Source organism: Dipodomys ordii, unplaced genomic scaffold, assembly GCF_000151885.1.
Source record: "Dipodomys ordii isolate 6190 unplaced genomic scaffold, Dord_2.0 Scaffold7, whole genome shotgun sequence".
NCBI classification, from domain to species: Eukaryota; Metazoa; Chordata; class Mammalia; order Rodentia; family Heteromyidae; genus Dipodomys; species Dipodomys ordii.
Window position 1 is genome coordinate 16594689 of NW_012267223.1, and position 14449 is coordinate 16609137.

General features: G+C 38.7%; 1 protein-coding gene across 6 annotated transcripts in view; it reads left to right on the forward strand.

Annotated features, from left to right (window-relative positions):
• The window catches only part of Mbtd1 (mbt domain containing 1), a 65456-nt gene that overhangs the window by 32265 nt on the left and 18742 nt on the right, over positions 1–14449 (forward strand). For all 6 annotated transcript variants that reach the window (XM_013037910.1, XM_013037911.1, XM_013037914.1 and 3 more), the window contains 6 exons: positions 8785–8902; positions 11204–11338; positions 11488–11576; positions 11757–11991; positions 12630–12685; positions 12997–13101. In XM_013037910.1, the coding sequence (XP_012893364.1) occupies positions 8785–8902; positions 11204–11338; positions 11488–11576; positions 11757–11991; positions 12630–12685; positions 12997–13101 (738 nt within the window). The remainder of the gene's footprint in view (positions 1–8784; positions 8903–11203; positions 11339–11487; positions 11577–11756; positions 11992–12629; positions 12686–12996; positions 13102–14449) is intronic.

Consider the following 14449-nt stretch of genomic DNA (forward strand, 5'->3'; position numbering starts at 1 on the left):
TCCTGTTCCTCTTAGCATTGCTGCCTTATCAAATAGGAAAAGCTTATATTGGTAATTCCTAAGTATGTCTTAGTAAGCTGAATTTGCTTTGTTATCTTAATCATTATTTTCATTCAAAGCCATTTGGTTTAAGAAGTCAGACATCCCACTAAACTCTACTTTGTGTTTTAGAGTGATTTTTTTTTTTTTTTTTGGTCAGTCCTGGGGCTTGAACTCTGGGCCTGAACACTGTCCTTCAGCTCTTCAGCTCAAGGCTAGCGCTCTACCTCTAGAGTCACAGTGCCACTTCCGACTTTTTCTGCTTATGTGGTGCTGAGTAATCGAAACCAGGGCCTCATGCATACGAGGCAAACATGCTACCACTGAGCCACCTTCCCAGCTCCAGCTTTAGAGTGATTCTAAATGCTTCTTTTTCAGTAAAGGAGTCAGTGTTAGTGGTTTTTGACTTTAGGAAATATGCTATCAGGAACTCTGGGAGCAAAAGACGCTGCTTGTGTCATCATCAGCTCAAGTAAGATGATGCCTACTCTAACATCTCCAGTCTCATCCACTCAAGCACAGGGTAGGAGCCTTTCCCTGATCCTAGAGGGTTCTATTGTAAACATAATTTACAAACATACTATGCAATGTGGAAGTAGAGCTATTGTGATTGAAACAGGAATTGTTGGGACAATAGCAGAGCCCTGGCTGCTGGCTTCCTGAATTTAACCCAATCTTTTCTGTAGTAAGGATTCCAGTACTTTCTCTATGTCAGTACTTAGGTATTATTGTGATTAGTACTGAAATCATTGAACACCACCATAGAAATCTTCTTTTTATCATTAAGTTTCTGGGAAGGAAATTTTTGAAAAGTACATCCTAACACTGAATACTTTTTGATAATTGCTGTGAGTAGTTACTAAGTACAAAAATCTGTGATGGAAATTGAATTCCCATTGTCCTTTAACTTCAGTGTATCTCCTTCAATATCTATGTGTAATGGTTGCTATCTATCTGTGGGTGGTCACTTTTTGAGATCTTTTAAGCATCAAAATTCCCCTACCCTTATAAAACATGATTCAGACCTCAGAGCACAGCCATGGTATGAGAAAGTGAACTGAGTATTCCAGCAAGGCAAAGCAGTATTGCCAGACCCTTGATCTTTGGCCCTTGACATCCCTTTCTTAGTAATCCATGAGTTGGAAACCACTAAATTAGATAATACTACTTTTAATTAATCTTTAAGCCTGTGGAGGCAACTTTTAAATCTAGTTCACCTAGTTCACCTCATGAAATGAAACAGTTGGTACTTTTCATAATTTATAGTCTTTTTTTAACTCCATTCCTACAAGCAGTATCTATCTCTATATCTATAGATATAGAGATAGATAGATACATATACCAAAGAAAATCTCCAAAATACTAATATACATGTTTCACTATGAACATTTTACATATTCATGAAACTCACAGATTATTTCTTTCTATTAGTACTTTGGTTTGTATGGAGAGTGAGGGAAATGAGAGACTTATTTATCCCAGGTTGGCCTTGAACTCAACCAAGCAACCCAGGTGGGCCTAGACTCTAGATCTTTCTATCTTATTCTCCTCAGTGCTGAGATTACAGGCAGGCACCACCATGCATTAGTTTATTTTTGAGACAGGAAAGCTTCTATTTGATTGATGTGATGTTGTGTTATTAACATTGTATAGACTACATTCTTTTAAATTGAAATACTCCTTCCTGTTGTTACCCTTACAAAATCAAGCAAAACATTTATTTCCAAGATATTACAGCATAGGCCATAATGTACTGATATCAAATATACATAAGCCCATACAAAGCTTAACTCTTAGTTTTACTTATATTCACAGATATAAAGTTTCTACTATTTGGTACCTGAATTTACACTCTTACTACTTGTTGGTACTGTCACTGCTAAAACAAAAATATAATCATTCTTTTCTTCTCCCTTGAAAATTGTAGTTTGACCCTCAGACTTTTCTTTTTTTGTAAAACAGTCTCACTTTGTGGTGGAGGCTAACTTTGAATTTCTTGAGTAATCCAGTTAGATTAGAATTCCTCATCCTCCTGTCTCAGCTTCCCAAGAACTAATTACAGGCACACGCCTCTGTGCCTGGCTATACTATGAATTTGGACCCGAATTTATTGTGCTTCTTTACATTGCCTCAGTGTTTTTACCTTAACTGCTGGTATATTCTAATTTTCTTCTTGTACTTAACCTGAATGTCTGCTTTATTTATTTGCAACAAACATCATCCATACATTTTAGATTTTAAGGGCATAGAACCAAAGCCTTCTGTTTGTATACATGCAGTTAGGTTTATAGTAAAATACATCTTTTTTCTCAGATACATGGGGGGGTTTTTTTTTGGGGGGGGGTCCCGTCATGGGGCTTGAACTCTGGGCCTGGGCACTGTCCCTCAGCTCTTCAGCTCAGGGCTAGCACTCTACCACTTGAGCCACAGCGCCACTTCCAGCTTTTTTCTTTTTTCTTATGTGGTGCTGAGGAATCGAACCCAGAGCCTCAGGCATGCAAGGCAAGCGCTCTACCACTGAGCCACCTTCCCAGCCCCTCTCAGATACATGTTTATTAGTAATGTTTTCTAACTAAAATTACTTCTTTTCTCCCATATTCTTGGCTCTGTTGAAAATTGCAAGTTGATAATATGATTTTATCTGCAATACAGCTATATATGGAGTCTTCAGTTCTTCTGCATGCAGAACTTGTTTAAAATGAAAATATACTGTGTAGTGCTCCATCTAAGTTACTATGAATATTGTCATGAAATAGATTCTAGGAATGCATTGAGCTTTAATATGAAAACCACTTGTGTTAGGTTTTAAAGGAATCCTCATTTTAGAAAGTTTTAGCTGAGCAGGATTGCCACACACCATAATTGCAGCGCTCGGAAGGCAGAGGCAGAAGTGCAAGGCAACCTGTACTACATTGTGAGGCGGACTCCGAGTAAAAAAATTAATAGGTAATAAGCACATTTTGCTCAGTGTTGATAGTTCAGGCCTGTAATCCTAGCTACTCAGGAAGCTAAGATCTGAACAACCACAGTGCAGACAGCCTGATCACACAGAAAGTCCATGAGGGTTTGTCGACAAAATATCCATCAATAAAAAAAGGACATGGGGCACCTGTGATCCTAGCTACTCAGGAGGATCAGATCTAAGGATCACAGTTCAAAGTTGGCCCATGCAGGAAAGTCTGCGAGACTATTATCTCCAATAAACTACTCAAAAAAAGCCAGAAGTGACACTGTGGCTTGGGCTAAAGAAGCTCAGGAATGGTGGCATCCAGGCCCAGAGTTCAAGCCCCAGAACTGGCAAAAAAAAGTGTTGCTAGGGCTTAAAGTTGGTAGAGCACTACTAACCTTGAGCAAAAAAAGCTCAAGGACAGCCTAGGCCCTGAGTTAAAGCCCTAAATCAGCCTGGGGGAGGGGGGAGAAGAGGGAGAAAAAGCCGGGTGCCAGTGGCTCACACCTATCGTACTAGCTACTCAAGTGGCTAAAATCTGAGGATCATGGTTCAAAGCCAGTCTAGACAGGAAAATCCATGAAAATCTAATTAACCACCAAAAAACTAGAAGTGGATTAGAAGCAGTTAAATTGGTAGAACTTTAAGCACAAAAAACTTCAGGGACAGTGCCTAGACCCTGAGTTCAAGACGCAGGACCTGCACCAAAACAAAAAAAAAAGCAAGAATTAAATGGGGGAGATTAAGAAATAAAGGAAACAAATCTAGATTATGGTCTTAATTTTTATTTATTTCCTAAAATAGTTTCTGTTTGGGTTTTTTTCTTTTGTTTCGTTCTGTTTTTGTCAATCATGAGGCTTGAAATCTGGGCTGGAGCGCTGTCCCTCAGCTCTTCAGCTCAAGACTAGCGCTCTTCCACTTGAGCCATAGCACCACTTCTGATTTTCTGGTTGTTTATTGGAAATAAGAGTTTCACAGCCTTTCCTGCCTGGGCTGGCTTTGAACTGTGATCCTCAAATCTCAGCCTCCTGAGTAGCTACAGGTGTGAGCCGCTGGTGCCCTGTTTGTGGGGGTTTTTTTGGGGGGGGGTCTCTAAATATTTTTTTAGAATCTCTTGAGCAATTTTTTAAATATTTATGGACTATTTTAATTCTTTCAAATTAGTGGTCTCTGGGCTGGGATATAGCTCAGTGGCAAAGTGCAAGTGTAACATCCTGGGTTCAATCCCCAGTACCAAAAAAAAAAAAAAAAAGACCCAGAAAAAAAGTTAAAAAAGAAAAAACAAAAGGCAATGTTGCTTAGTGGCAGAATGCTTGCCTAACATGCATAAAGCCCTGGGTTCAATTCCTCAGTACCACATAAACTGAAAAAGCCAGAATTGTCACTGTGGCACCAGTGGTAGAGCACTATCCTTGAGCACAGAGAGGCTCAGGGACAGTGCCCAGGCCCTGAGTTCAAGCCCCAGGACTGGCAAAAAAAAAAAAAAAATAGGCACCAGTGGCTCATACCTATAATTCTAGCAACTTAGGAGGCAGAGATCTGAGGATCACAGTTCAAAGCCAGCCTGGGCAGAAAAGTCCTTGAAACTTATCTCCAATAACCACCAGAAAACCAGAAATGGTGCTGTAGCTCAAGTGGTAGAGTGCTAGCCTGGAGCTGAAGAGTCCAGGGACAGAACCCAGGTCCTAAGTTCAAGCCCTATGGTCTCTGCCCCCCCCCACCGTGTGTGTGTGTGTCTGTGTCTGTGTGTCTGTGTCTGTGTGTCTGTGTGTGTGTGTAAGCACATTTTCTCATCTTTAATAATATATCTTATATAGCCCATTTTTCTTTTGTGCTCTAACTGTACTCCTTGTGTCCACCACCAGCCCTATGGTCTCTGCCCCCTCCCCCCGTGCATGCGTGTGTGCGTGCATGTGTGTGTGTGTGTGTGTGTGTGTAAGCACATTTTCTCATCTTTAATCACGTATCTTATGTAGCCCGTTTTTCTTTTGTGCTTTAACTTTACTCCTTGTGTCCGCCGCCAGCCCAAAAAGACAGACTCTAGTATCTGCTTGAAAAGTGAGTGGACTTCCTTGAAAGAGTGGGAATTTTTTTTTTTAATCTGTTTCTGCTACTTGCTGATTCCATTGAGTGGTATATAGGAATCCTAATCTTTTCCTAGGTAGGTTTGTTTGTGAGGGAAATGTTTGTTGTTTTCAGGGGGAGTGGTATTTTGTTGGGTTTTTTGTTGTTTGTTTTTGGTGAAACTGGAATGGGAACTCAGTGCCTCATGCTTGCTAGGCTGGCACTCTGTACCACTTTTGAACCATGCCTCTAGCCCTTTTTGCTGTAATTATTTTTCAAGTATCATCTTGCTTTTTTTCCTGGGCCAGCTTGAAATCCCAATACTATCTACACTTCCTGTGTAGCTAGGATAGCTAGTGTATGCCCCATGTCCAACTGGTGATACAGATGGAATATCCCAAAATTTTTTTCAGGCTGAATTTGAACGGCTGTAGTTCCATCTTAAGTTTTGAAGAAACTAGAATTACAGGCATGAGCCACCATACCTGGCTTCTAGCTGATTTTTTTGTAATGTTTTCTTTTATGATCAAATGTTATTTTACCTTTCTCACTAGATACATTTTAGTAATCATATACCTGTTAGTCTTAAGGTTCTTTTTCTTTAATTGTCAAAGTGATGTACAGTGGGGTTACAGTTACATATGTAAGGTTAGTGAGTACATTTCTTGTCAGATTTCCCCCCCACACCTCATTTTTCTCCCACTTTCTCTCCCCCACAACTCCTCCCCCAGTCTTAAGTTTTTTTAATACTGGCTTTTTATATGCTTGCCATATTATAGTGATAAATTCTTCCTATGTTTCCTATGTACAACTTCAGGTCTAGCTTCTGCCCACTGATACAGTTTGTTAATAATAAAGACTGTAGATTTATCAAAAGCTATAAATTGACAGCTTTGTGGAGAAAAATCTTTTTATCTCCACCCTAAACATTGTATGAGCCCTCAACAGCCTCAGCACCAGCAGTCTGGTCTATTGAACTATTTAGGAATGTTCTTATGCTGCAGAAAGTCCTCCTGCCCCCTTCTTTTCTTACAGATAGGTAAGATACATTTGTCCTCCTTCCCCCTTATTTTCTTACAGGCAGATAGGTAAAGGTTATCATACATTTGTGTTGGGGCCCCCACAGCCCCCCTCAGATTTGGATTTGGCCATGTCCTACAGGACCTGATGACAGCTTACCTTGCAGGGAAGGAGAGTCGCTCCCAGATAGTTCTCACGAGTGGCCCTGGAGCAGGAAGTGGTGGAGCAGATCTTCCTTGTTTGGGAGGAGCCTGAGGTGGACCTCGCCTCCTGAGTCTGGAAGGTAAATTTGTTGTTACCTGTAAATGATGGTTCTGCTAGTTCATGCTATGCCAATCCAGACTTTCAAAGGTGTCCCTCCTGCCAGCAAGAGAAGACGGATGACTTGGATGAAGATGGCTGTGAAGCCCTGGGTCATTTAGTCTTCCACATTTATGAATCCTCATTTTCAACAAAAGGGCAGTTATATCTATGAATATAATCACCTTATTTCAACACATTGAGCACATACTATGCTATAACTGGTGCTCTTGTTGATGTTTTTCTTTCTTAATTGTTTTATTAGAGCAAACCATATGGATTGGTTTAAGAGGGCCTAGCAGAACCACAACCTTACAGGCAAGAACAAATGTCACTTTCTGCTACTTTCTCCTATACCAATCCAGACTGTAGGGACCAAAACATAAGATTTCCCACTCAAGTGAATGTTAAACTTAGGAGAGTATATTGACATGTTGTTTCTTTAATGAAAAGTGACTAAAACTTAATTTCCTCCAAACAAATGCTAAGGCTTTCCAAAAAAATGACAGATTATTATACCTAGCTCAAAAAGGAGTCCTGTGTGCCAAATTTACCTAGCCCTATATCCACCTCATCCCTAGCTTGGCAGTGTAACCATGCCTCTTCTCAATGAAAAATATACCCAGCTCTCAGATTGGGCAGTCAAGCAGAGAGGAATGGGTGCCCTACTTCAATTTAATGTAATTTTGTACATACATGTAGCTGCATCTATATGTTCAAATTGGTCTTTCTCATAGAAATGAACATGTGGTCTTCGTATTGATGTATGTTAGCTTAGTCTTTGTTACCTATATTCATTGAAGCCTCTTCTTTTCTGTTTGTATCTGCTGGCAATAGGGATAGCCTTATAGTCAAGAATAATATAGGGGGAGGTAGCAGAACCTGAGGGGTCCACTCTTCAAATTTACAAAAGAAAGGCAGCCATAAAAGGGGTTTTGGTGGTGGGTAGTGATTTTATTTTTCTTTTTGTTTTTATACAACTTATAGAGATAGGTGATATATCTTCTTTCCCAGAATCACTAATAGTTGAGATAGGGTATATCTCAAGTATTAAGATACACTCATTCATTGCTTTACTACTCAAAGAATAGCTACTGATAAGTTCTATCTAGTTTCTAGACTTGCCTTAGTCAAAAATTACTTGGCATTCTCTTCCTTTCCTTATGAAATTCCACAAATTATTGAAAGAGCAGGAGATAAATGTTGTTCTAGAAGACTAGCCTGTTCTATAGCTATCCACCGAAGTATTAAGGGACCAGAGGAGGCATTTCCAGTTTCCAAATTGGCTATTTCTTGTAACTTGAATGTCTTATGTTTGCTTTTCAGTATTTTCAACCTTTATGTATGTACCTAAATTCACTTAATTTGCTACTGCTTAAAATCTAGATAATTGTGAATTGTCTTGTGGTTTAAGGACCAAAATATAAAAGTGGTAATTTGGGAACATGTATTTTGGAAAATCCCCTTGTGATGCTCGTACAGTCCGTTTTCTGAATCCCCTCCCCCCCCCCTTTAGCCATTTGGTGTGAAGGCTGCTGGTTACCGATTCATTATAGTAAAAACCAATTATAGTAATTCTTGCCTTGGAAATGTTAAAGTAAGAAGTTATTTAACAAGCCAGCTGCTGGTGGCATGTCTGTAATCCTAACTACTCAGGCTGAGATAAGAGGATCATGGTTCAAAAGCCAGCCTAAGCAGGAAAATGTCTGTGAGACTCTTATCTCCATTTAACCACCAGAAAACTGAAAGTGGTGCTGGGGCTCAAAGTGGTAGCCTGCTAGCCTTGAGCAAGAAAGCCCAGGGACAGCATCCAGGCCCTGAGTTCAAGCCCCATAACTGACACTCTTGATACTCAACCTCTCACAGGTCTTCACCTCCACCTTTTTAACTTTTAACTTACCTCGTGCTTTTCATGTTTGTTGAAGTACACTGTATTTATATTCTATGAGTTTAATTGCAATTTAAAATGTAGTAGCTAGGTTTTATTTCTTCGTGTTGGAAACCTCATTGCTAATTGGAACAGTTTTTCTTTCTGCTGTTTGCCCACATCTTAAAGGTTAAGTGTATCCATTCAATGCACCAAAATGCCAACCTTCTCATTTCAGCTATATCCTGTGCAGTTGAATTTTGTAATTCAGCTTTTAGAAAAATGGATTTTTACATATTATAGTAGGTCTGTTGAATTTTGAATTTGACATGGATCTAATATATGAAATTTTATCTTCGTCTTGAGTATGGCATTGGCTTTTTCCAAATAGAGTCTGTACAAGGGAGAGGATCAGTTATAAGTTTAGAGAAAAATAGATTAAAAGGGTGGTCTTGCTTCATTATTGTTATTGATAATAATACTTAATTTTGAATACATCTAGGCTTTATGTTAATAAGACAGTAACCTAATAATTCTTGTATGACAGGCACCTATGGGGACCTGCTGGGGTGATATATCAGAAAATGTGAGAGTAGAAGTTCCCAATACAGACTGCAGCCTGCCTACCAAAGTCTTCTGGATTGCTGGAATTATAAAACTAGCAGGTGAAAGCATGCATGATGACTTCCTGGAAAATACTAATAATAACTAACCTTTCATAAAAGAGCATGTTTATAAATGTTGCAAGCATTCCCAAATGATATGATGACCAAATTTGTATCTATAAAAAAGCAAACTAGGGCTAGGAAGGTGGCTCAGTGGTAGAGCACTTGCCTTGCATGCATGAGGCCCTGGGTTCAATTCCTCAGCACCACATAAGCAAAAAGAAAAAAAGCCGGAAGTGGCGCTGTGGCTCAAGTGGTAGAGCGCTAGCCTTGAGCTGAAGAGCTGAGGGACAGCACCGAGGCCCAGAGTTCAGGCCCCACGACCAGACCAAAAAATAAATAAACCATGGAAATGTCAAGACTTGGCTAAAGTAGTAAAGCACCAGCCTAACAAGTGTTAAAGCTCTGAGTTCAAACTCTAATAGTGCTAAGAAGGAAAAAAATGCAAAAACAACTGTTAGTTCCCTGGCCAAATGATAGAAAGCTAGCTTTGTGCAAAAAAAGGCTCAGGGACAGCACCCAGCCCCTGAGATCAAGCCCCAGGAGACAGACACACATGGCCAAGATACTGTTTTCAGCTATTGATGAGCTTTACCATACACTGCAAAACAAATGTTATGTTGGTCCCTAATATAAATATTTTGCTCTGAAGCTAGTTTGTGCTCATGCAGCATGTTCTTAGGACTCTTCGAAGAATGTACCAAGCTCTGTAATGTGTAATATTCAGTTCAATCACCAAACTTTTCCTTGAAATGTTTTCCTGAATATATCAGTATTCTCCATATGTTTATATTCTCAACATTCTGATTTAAAATAGTTTGTGTCCTAGACATTTTAAGTCCTTTGCACTTAAAGATCCTTTGCTCTAAAGATCAATACATTTAATGTCCAAAGATTGTTTTTTACTCTTTTACATTTCTGCTATGTCTAATTGCATTATGTCTTTTTAAGTCATTTCGCCATTGTGGAGAGGTAAGCTTTGTGTTAATCATAAACTAGTTTACCAATAATTCACAAACCAACAAGTTCTACAAATTTTAAAACTGAAGATTTAATACTATAAAGTTTAATCGTAAACATTAATGCAAGAAAATGCTGATAACTGAACTTGGTGCCTTGCCTGAAATTCAATTATTGGCCCTTGTTTTATTCCACTAAAGGCCTTATATTAAACCTAAATTGGGACTGGAGGTATGGCTCACTCAAATGGTAGAGCACTAACTTACCACCATGAGGCTCAAAGTTTAATCCCTAGTACTGTTTTGTTTTTGCACTTTTTTACTTAAGATTTGTTAAATTATAAACAAAATATATACTTTTTGTTTTCCCTAGGAAATAAAAGCCCCCAATTTGCCTAGGACATTAAGTGCTGTCAAATATGTATATTTGTATTCATTGAACTTTTACTTAGCATTTTTCAATCTGATCTACAAATACGAAAAACTTAGATTCTCAAAGTAGCCATATCCAGATTATAATTGGCTGTCTAATCAGCTGGATAAGATGATTTCTTTGTAATATATTTAAACTAGGTTTCTGTCACATACGGAATTGTACTAATACCAAAACCTTCTCTTGCACTGGGCACCAATATTACATGCCTGCAATTCTAGCTACTCAGGAGGCTGAGCTCTAAGGATTCTAATCCTAATCCTAAACTCATCCTTGCAAAGAAATCTAAGAGACTCTCATCTCCAGTTAATCAGAAAAAAAAACTACAAATAGAGATGTGGCTCAAGTGGTAGAGCACCAGCTATGAGTAAAAAAGCTGAGCCTAAAATTGTGGGTAAAATTGAAATGCATTCAAAGGAGAAGCCATGCTCAAAAAACAGTTGAACTAATTGAACTGAACAATCAGTGTTTTCTCAAAGTTTGGTCCATATTCCAGGAACTAGTGGCTCATACTTGTATCTCTAGCTACTCAGGAGGCTGAGATCTGGGAATTGTAGTTCAAAGCCAGACCAGGCAGAAAAGTCCAGGAGATTTTTATGTCCTATCAACCATCAAAAACAGCCAGAAGCAGAGCTGTGGCTCAAGTGCTAGAGCCCTAAGCCTTGAGCACAAAAAAAGCTCAGGGACAGCACGGAGATCCTGAGTTCAAGCCCCAAGACTGGCATAATTTAAAAAAAAAAAAAGTTTGGTCCTCGGGGACTTGATGTGAGTGTAAAATCTAGAATGGGGCCACTCTCTGTAACTAACAAGCTCTGCAGGTGGTTCTGCAAAGGACAGTAAAGATTGACAACCACTACTACTTCTTTGTTTTTCTGTTTTCTTATTTAGTGATTGATTTGTTGGTTTTAGGTTACAATGCCCTTTTAAGATATGAAGGATTTGAAAATGATTCTGGTCTAGACTTCTGGTGCAATATATGTGGTTCTGATATACATCCAGTTGGTTGGTGTGCAGCCAGTGGAAAACCTCTTGTTCCTCCTAGAAGTAAGTGGCTTATTCACCCCTACAGTGACTCGAAACATATCTCACACATAATAACCTTAAGGTAATATAGACATTAATATTTTAACAGATAATTTATTAATTACTTCTACTTTCTGCTAAGGCATAATTGGTTATTTTCTTTATTTTAGCTATTCAACATAAGTATACAAACTGGAAAGCTTTTCTTGTAAAAAGACTTACTGGTGCCAAAACACTTCCTCCAGATTTCTCACAAAAGGTAAAAACAGGATCTTGTTTATAAAGGATTGAAGAGCACTTAAGGAACTGTAATTTCATAAACTGAATAATCTATGTTAAAATATTGACTGCATTCAGTATTTTTGACAGTATAGTGTTAAAATTATTTGAAAAATCCTGTCACGAATTTCAAACAGGTTTTGTCTGCTTGAATTTGAAGGTTTCAGAGAGTATGCAGTATCCTTTCAAACCTTGCATGAGAGTAGAAGTGGTTGACAAGAGGCATTTATGTCGAACGCGGGTAGCAGTGGTGGAGAGTGTAATTGGAGGTAGACTGAGGCTAGTGTATGAAGAGAGTGAAGACAGGACGGACGACTTCTGGTGCCATATGCACAGCCCCTTAATCCATCACATCGGTTGGTCTCGAAGCATAGGTCATCGTTTCAAAAGATCTGGTAAGCAGCTACCACAAACTTTCTATTGAAAGTATCCAAGAGGATGAACTTTACTACTTGGTTATTTTTCTCAGCAGAAAAGCATAGACCAAAAATAACATTTGAGTTGTTCAGGCTGCTTATTCTATTTTAATTAGGAAAAGTTCATGCCATATTAGTGTCCCTTTAGTATTCCTTCATGTTCCCGACACTTGCCTCAATTTAAGAATAAGGCACTTTTATGTGGGAGGCCCTATGTTTGGTCTCTAGCACCACAAAATAATAATAGCAATGATTTTAGTCAAATAGCAATTGTCTTCGTTTTCTTATCCAGTCCATTTGCAAGACACAGAGATAAGTTTCCACTTAATCAAAATGGAAAGATTAAGTGTGGCTAGACTTGATATTAGACAGATTAAAACATACTTCTAAACTGGTAATTACCAATTGTAGAATTCTCAGCATTATGAATAGCTGGTGTATATCTAATAGCATATGCACATGTCAACCAGTGCTATTTATTCAACATATATATAAAAGGCATGTCTTTTTGCCATGTTAAAGCATTAGATTCCTTGTGAGTTTGAAGCCTTCAAAGAAATGTGGTTTTTGGTCTTCTCACAAATGCTGACAGATTAGTATGTAACTTTTCCTTGTAGATATTACAAAGAAACAGGATGGACATTTTGATACACCACCACATTTATTTGCTAAGGTAAGAAGTTTTTATAAGAACCCTCATGTATAAATTAAGTTTGAAAGAGGGTTGTGGGTTTGTTCCTAAAATGATAGAAATCACAATTGCATATGTTTACTAAAAAGGATTAAGACCTTATCATTCATAGCTGTCATTGATCTATTATAATTACTTTTTAATTATTTGATCCTTTATTCTCTAATAGAAGTTTGAGTTTCAGTATTAGGTAGGTAGGAATAGGCATCAGTAGACGTTTCAAGTTGGTAAAAGTTTAATTACTAAAATCACAACATTTATAACAGTACATGTGCTTTCATATAATTCTTTAGGTAAAAGAAGTAGACCAGAGTGGAGAATGGTTCAAGGAAGGAATGAAATTAGAAGCTATAGACCCATTAAATCTTTCTACAATATGTGTCGCAACCATTAGAAAGGTAAGAGAATATGTATTAAAATATAGAAATCAAATTTATAGGAAGTAAATTTATAGCAAGTAAAATTATAGAATTATTTTTTAATAAATAGAATGAGTTGCATACAGTGTTGATTGTAATAAAGAAAGTGTGACTCTTCAAGAGGGAGAAAGTTACTACAAGTTTCAGATCTCTTTTGGGAAAGCAGAGGTATTACAGGCACTAAGTGTTTTTACTATTTTTTTTTTTGGCTGGTCCTGGGGCTTGAACTCAGGGCCTGGGTACTATCTCTAAGCTTCTTTTGCTCAAGGAAAGCACTCTACCACTTATACCACAGTGCCACTTCCAGCTTTTTTTTGAGGAGTTCATTGGAGATAAGAGTTTCATAGACTTTCCTGCCTGGGCTGGCTGCAAACTACAATCCTCAGATCTCAGCTTCCTGAGTAGCTAGGATGACAGGCATGAGCCACCAGCACCTGGCTATATTAAGTACAAAAAAAATCCCTGAAGAAATTGTTCATACTTTGATATCCCAAACTGCCATGTAACTGTCAAATAGAGGGAGATAGCTTGGTCCAGAAAAGCATTTTGAAGACACTAATAATAAACAGCATCCAATTAGTCACTACTGTGGCTATCACTATTTCTCAAATATACTACAGTAACTACTGAAGCCTTTTCTAATGATATTAGGGAAATTAATGCATTTGATTCAAAATAACTACTTCCTGAGGCTCTTTGAAGAGGGATCAAGGGAGCCAGACCAGTGGCTCACTCCTATAATCCTAGCAACTCAGGAAACCGAGACTTGGGAGGACTGAAGTTCATAGCCCATCAGACAAAAGCATTAGACTTTTAACTCTTATTTACTAGCAAAAGCCAGGCTTGGAGGGATGGCTCCAGTGATAGAGCACATGCCATGAGCAAGAAATCCAGAGAGGTTTTTTTGGGTTTTGGGGGGGGGCCTGGGCGCTGTCCCTCAGCTCTTCAGCTCAAGACTAGTGTTCTACCACTTGAGCCACAGTGCCATTTCTAGCTTTTTCTGCTTATGTAGTGCTGAGGAATTGAACCCAGGGCCTCATGCATGCAAAGCAAGCACTCTTATCACTGAGCCACCTTCCCAGCCCCAAGTTTAATAAAAAGAAAAAAAAAAAAAAATAGCCTGGACTCTTGGCAGAGAAAGACAGATCTTTTTTATATGACATGTCAAGATAGTCATTTGAGGGGCTGGGAAGGTGGCTCAGTGGTAGAGCCACTTGCCTTGCATGCCTGAGGCCCTGGGTTCGATTCCTCAGTACCACATAAGCAAAAAGAAAAAAAGCCGGAAGTGGCGCTGTGGCTCAAGTGGTAGAGCGCTAGCCTTGAGCTG